Source organism: Osmerus mordax, chromosome 5 (assembly GCF_038355195.1).
Source record: "Osmerus mordax isolate fOsmMor3 chromosome 5, fOsmMor3.pri, whole genome shotgun sequence".
NCBI lineage: Eukaryota > Metazoa > Chordata > Actinopteri > Osmeriformes > Osmeridae > Osmerus > Osmerus mordax.
In genome coordinates this window covers 769,903-776,046 of record NC_090054.1, presented here as the reverse complement: position 1 = coordinate 776,046, position 6,144 = coordinate 769,903, and the positions used below count along the sequence as shown (strand labels likewise).

General features: G+C 47.9%; 1 protein-coding gene across 1 annotated transcript; it reads right to left on the bottom strand.

The window, feature by feature from the left end:
• On the bottom strand, nt 1-5,690 carry LOC136943257 (eukaryotic translation initiation factor 3 subunit A-like). The gene is made up of 3 exons (XM_067236517.1): nt 5,618-5,690; nt 3,489-3,945; nt 1-751 (listed from the first exon to the last, which is right to left on the bottom strand). The coding sequence occupies exons 1-3, from the start codon at nt 5,688-5,690 to the stop codon at nt 1-3; spliced, it is 1,281 nt and encodes a 426-aa protein (XP_067092618.1).
• Nucleotides 5,691-6,144: the final 454 nt, after the last annotated feature.

Genomic DNA, 6,144 nt, shown 5'->3' with positions numbered 1-6,144 from the left:
TCATCCTGGGTCCTGAGTCCTCCTGGGTCCTCCTGAGTCCTCCTGGGTCCTGAGTCTTCCTGGGTCCTCCTCAGTCCTCCTGGGTCCTCTTGAGTCCTCCTGGGTCCTCCTGAGTCTTCCTGGGTCCTCCTGGGTCCTCCTGGATCGTCCCGGTACCTCGGTCCTGGGTCCTCCTGGGTCTTCCTGGGTCCTCCTGAGTCCTCCTGGGTCGTCCTGGGTTGTCCTGGGTCGTCCTGAGTCCTCCTGAGTCCTCCTGGGTCCTCCTGGGTCCTCCTGGGTCGTCCTGGGTTCTCGGTCCTGGGTCCTCCTGGGTCCTGAGTCCTCCTGGGTCCTCTTGAGTCCTCCTGGGTCCTGGGTCCTCCTGGGTCTTCCTGGGTCCTCCTGAGTCCTCCTGGGTCCTGGGTCGTCTTGGGTCGTCCTGTGTCGTCCTGAGTCCTCCTGGGGTCTCTTGGGTCCTACTGAGTCTTCCTGGGTCCTCCTGAGTCCTCCTGAGTCCTCCTGGGTCCGGGGTCCTCCTTGGTCCTCTTGGGTCCTGGGTCTTCCTGAGTCCTTGGTCGTCCTGGGTCGTCCTGGGTCCACCTGAGTCCTGGGTCCTTCTGGGTCGTCCTGGGTCCTGGGTCCTTCTGGGTCCTGAGTCCTCCTGGGTCCTCCTGAGTCCTCCTGGGTTCTCTTGGGTCCTCCTGAGTCCTCCTGAGTCCTCCTGGGTCCTCCTGGGATCTCGGTCCTGGGTCCTCCTGGGTCCTTTTGGGTCCTGAGTCCTCCTGGGTTTATTTATTTATTTATTAAGGATCACCATTAGTCTACACCATGGTGGAGACTGTTCTTCCTGGGGTCCAGGCAAAAAATATTACAATACAATATATATACATAAAATGCAGTACAGCATGATCAATTTTCACAAAAACACAGACTTAGAAAACAACATTTACATTACAGTTTTTCTCAATTGTTTACACACAAATACTGGTACTTGAGACACAATGACCACAACATGTAACTCATGCACCAACCCCATGAACCAATTCTGCTAAACTACAAGCACAATTCCTGCTTTACACTCAAATTGCAGTTCTAAAACACACTTTTTTCAAAACACTACACACAATTCTCAGAATTTGGCACAATTTTCATGAAGAAAATCTTTTGTTTTCACAAGGAACACACTGCCATTCAAATACGCACTCTGACTCATCGCATGGACAAACACCTGTCACACAGTTTTACAATTAGCAATCAGAGCTTTAGCATAAAAGGGCAACAAGTGACCTCTTCTGTTTTTGAGCAATGGATGCCAACATTGGAAACAGAGGCAGAGGAGTGAGAGTAAGAGGAGGAGGACGGGGAGGACGAGGATGAGGAAGGCCAAGGACCATAATCTCTGATGAGATCCGAGCCGCTTTGGTTGACCATGTAGTCAACCATGGTTTAACAATGAAGGAGGCTGGGCAAAGAGTACAGCCAAATTTGAGCAGGTACACTGTAGCATCCATCATCCGGACTTTCCGAAAGAGAATAGGTAAGAAATCTACTCTCACTACAAAATTGCAGTAGGCCTACTGCATATCAATACAGTACTCAATGAGTACAGTAGTACAGTATTGCCTGTGGACTGTTCTGTAGGACTGTAAAAATAAAGTATGTTTCAAGTATTTGGGAAATGTATTCCTACTTAGTATTCCTACACAGTATTTACAGTATTTTACTATTTGTTTGGCAGAACTGAAAGATTACCAATACAAGGTGGTCAGGAACATCTTCTGTCTCCTGAACAGGAAACTGATATCATGAACATGGTCCTAGAAAATAACACCATAACATTACGGCAAATACAAAGAAAAATAATAATAATGTAACTGTGTACACTATACAGTAAATGATTCTATTGTTTTGTATGTAGAGCACTGTATGTGCAACTTTGTGTTGGTTGGGATGTACACTGTGTACATTGTTTTTCTGGGAAAAATACGTAAAATATATTTGTTACCGTGTATTTCTGTGTTCTGAGTATAAAACAATATTCTCAAATATTTTACAACACACTTATGTATGTACTGTCTGTAGTAAGTGTAACACTGAACAAAAAAAAGGCCTAACTCACTATGATGAATGAAGAAGAAGTGTTTTCCATTCATCATAGTGTTTTACATTGAGCACATCAGTGTTCAAATGGTTCTTATAAATGTCTATTCATATGATGGTTTGTGTTTGTCATTTGAAAACAAAATACCATTTTGAGATTAAATAACATTGTTTTGAATGTAAAGTTTAATTTTGCAGGAGAAGTGAGGGTTTTTGCCCATTTTGTGTGTGTTTTTTTGATTTGTGTGTAGAGTTCTGAGAGTATGAGGTATGCATTCAGAAAATGTGTGTAACCAATCGAGAAAAACGGTAAAAGTAAAATAATACCTAAAATACCGTAAATACCTAAAATAATAATTTAATCTACTATAATTTCCTTTCTAATTATAGCTGCCCTAAGTTTCCTTTTGAAATCACATTTATTTCGTGTTAGAGTCCCATATGAGGGGAGCACATTCCAGTATGCAATGGCTCTGTACATTACTGTTTTGTTAAGTGCATTGGTTCTGGGTAGAGGAAAAGTAAAGTGACCACTTATTGCCTGTCTAGTATTATAACCATGTCTCTCATTTGCAGGTGATAGTTGTAAATACAAACTGACAGGTTTCTGTGAGGAATACACATAATTTAAAAACAGAATAAGGCTATATGCCAGTCTTTCATCCACCCTCATCCATGACAGCCTGGCATGCATAACCTCCACACTACTCCTAACAGAGCAGTGAAGTGCCAGTCTTGCCGCTCTGTTCTGAGCAAGCTGAAGTTTACTGAGTTCTTGCTTTGATGCACTAGACCAAATCACAGGACAGTAGTCCAGATTTGACAGAACTAGAGATTGTATGACTAGTCTAATTGTTGTGTTAGTTAGCAGATGAGCACTCCTTCTAATGGCATAGATACCATTAATCATTCTCACCACTGTATTATTAATCTGAGTGGACCATGACAGTGTTTCGTCAATAGTGACACCCAACAGTTTAACTTCTTTAACCTGTTCCATAGCAGCACCCTTTAATGAGAGGCTTAATTTCTTATCTGTCCTGAGAGCATATTTAGAACCTATTACCATGCATTTTGTTTTTTGGACATTCAACTTCAGCTTATTTTCCATGATCCATTCAGAAACAAGCGTTAACTCTAGTTGAAGCACCTCATTAACATGTTCAATGCTCTCTGACGATACATACATAGTCGTGTCATCCGCATAAATCCCCATTCCTGCATTTTTTAATACATATGGCATGTCATTTACAAAAATGGAATAGAGAAGGGGGCCAAGGCAGCTTCCCTTAGGAACTCCACACTGAAGTGTCTCAATATTTGAAAGGGAGCCATTGAACATAACACATTGTTTTCTGTTCACTAAATAGCCCTTCAATAAATCAATAGCGGAATCTTTGAATCCATACGCCGATAGTTTCATGAGTAGTAGCTCATGATCTATGATGTCAAAGGCTGGGTTCTCCTGGGTCGTCCTGGGTCCTGGGTACTCCTGGGTCTTCCTGGGTCTTAAGTCCTCCTGGGTACTCCTGAGTCCTCCTGGGTCGTCCTGGGTCCTCCTGAGTCCTCCTGGGTCCGGGGTCCTCCTTGGTCCTCTTGGGTCCTGGGTCCTCCTGAGTCCTTGGTCTTCCTGGGTCGTCCTGGGTCCACCTGAGTCCTGGGTCCTTCTGGGTCGTCCTGGGTCCTCCTGGGTCCTGAGTCCTCCTGGGTCCTGGGTCCTCCTGGGTCCTAAGTCCTCCTGGGTCCTCCTGGGTCCTCCTGGGTCCTCCTGGGTCCTAAGTCCTCCTGGGTCCTGGGTCTTGAGTCCTCCTGGTTCGTCCTGGGTCCTCCTGGGTCCTAAGTCCTCCTGGGTCCTCCTGGGTCCTCCTGGGTCCTAAGTCCTCCTGGGTCCTGGGTCTTGAGTCCTCCTGGTTCTTCCTGGGTCCTGGGTCCTCCTGGGTCCTCCAGTGCAACTGCACACACCAGGGCCATCTGCCCCTCAGTCTCAGAGTCTGTTCTTGGACAGTGGATAGTTGGTCCCTGGGGCGGGTGAGCCCATGGGGTGGGTGGGGGTGGTGGGGATACAGGAGAGTGGGGGACAGGAGGGAGGGGGTGTCAGGGCGTTGTGTTCTCTGTCTCCAAGCAACGGCCTTCAACTTTCTTGGTTTGGGTGGCATGATGGTCCTGACTGGTGCGGCTAACCTCCCCTTAATCTCTCTTTACCACTCTCGCTCTCTCTTTCTCTCCCTCCCTCCCTCCTTCCTCCCCTCTCTCTCTCTCTCTCTCTCTCGCTCTCTCTCTCTCTCTCTCTCTCCCTCACTCACTCACTCACTCACTCTCTCCCATCCCTCTCTCCCTTGCTCTCTCTCCCATCCCTCTTTACCTCTGTCTCTCTCCCTTCACTCTCTTCCTTGCTTTCTCTCGCCCTCCTTTACTCTCTGTCTCCCTCTGCATGTCCCAATTATGTTAATGAGCCATCTGCCATCTCTGGAGAAGCCCACCAATCAGGGGAGGGGCCAGGGATGGGCCAGGGAGGGACCATGAAGGGGCGGAGCTTCCAGACAAAGACAACAAGCTTGCTGTGTTTGCAGTGTCTCTCAGACTCAGCCCTCACACACCAAGCAGCTCTGTCTGACTGTGTGTGTGTCTGTGTGTGTGTGTGCTTGGATATGCGTGTGTTTGTGGGACCATCTGCGTGTGTGCTGTGTGTTTGTGTGCCTGTGTGTGTTTGTGTGTGTGGACAGTGCTGCCACCTGCATGTCAGTGTCAGTGAGTTTCTGGTTACAAAAGGGCTGTTGATCAGCTGCAGGAGAGATGGGCAGCCCAGAGAACAGAGTCTCTATGAACACAGCACCCTCTCTCCCTCTCTATCTCTCTCTCTTCATCTCTGTCTCTCTATCGTCCTCTCTCTCCCCATTTCTCTCCCCCTCTTTGTCTCTCTATCTCTCTCTCTCTCTCCCACTCTCTCCCTCTCTGTCTCTCTCCCTCTCTGTCTCTCTATCTCCCTCTCTCTCCCCCTATCTATCTATCATCTATCTATCTCTCTACAACTCTCTCCATCTCTGTCTCTCTATCTCCCTCTCTGTGGAAATCTCTCTCTCCCTCTCTCAGCATCCGTCTCTCTCTCTGTCTCTCTCCCTCTCTCTCCCCCTCTCTATATCTCCCTCTCTCCTTCTCTCTGTCCCTTTCTCTCTCCTCCTCTCTTTCTCTCTCTTCTCTGTCTTTCTCAATCTCTTGAACGTAACCATGAAGGTTGAGTTACCTCCACCAGTGCCCCTACACACCAGAACTGTTATAACATTAATGTGACTGTAAGGGCAGAGCAAGGACAGAAGGGGTGGGGTAATATGGAAGGGGGTGGGGCATTGTGGAAGGGGACGGGGCATGGCTGAGGGGGCGAGAGAAGGCCATTATTGGTTTGAATCCAAATTCAGCATGTATCCTATCTGCCGATAAGGCCGGGCACTTCAGCCAATCCACAGCCACCAGCCAAGGCTCAATCAACCTTCTGTTGCCACTGGATACCAGGCTGGTTACCAAGCCAACATACATGTCTCACCAACATCTGAATGTTGGGAACACAAGTCTGTTGTCAGCGTGGCCTGTTGGTTCACCACGGCTGACACCACCATGCAGCTGCTTATGGGTTGTCATGGGTACAGTAGGGGTTGTGAGGATCATGTGACTTTCCTATGAGGCTTTCTTTTGACGCTTTCCACAAACCATAACTTTAATAAATTTGTTTTTAGTTTTTACACACACAACCAGTGAGAATATAGGAGGAGTCCCAGTAGGACCAAGGAGGACCCAGGAGGACCCAGAAGAACCCAGGAGGACCCAGGACTCAGGAGGACCCAGGAGGACCCAGGAGGACCTAGGACCCAGCCTGAATCCATCTATTACAGAGTGTTGTGTGTGCTGGAACCAGCACTTGTTGAACCAACCATGTGACCAAAGTCCCCTCCCCCTGGGTTGGGGGCATGGCTTGTGACCCCACAGACAAACGCTATAATAGGTCAACAGCAGCAGACACGCTGCACAGATGGCCCTGAACTGGGGACTACGGGGGCTGGAGGGGGCAGGAGA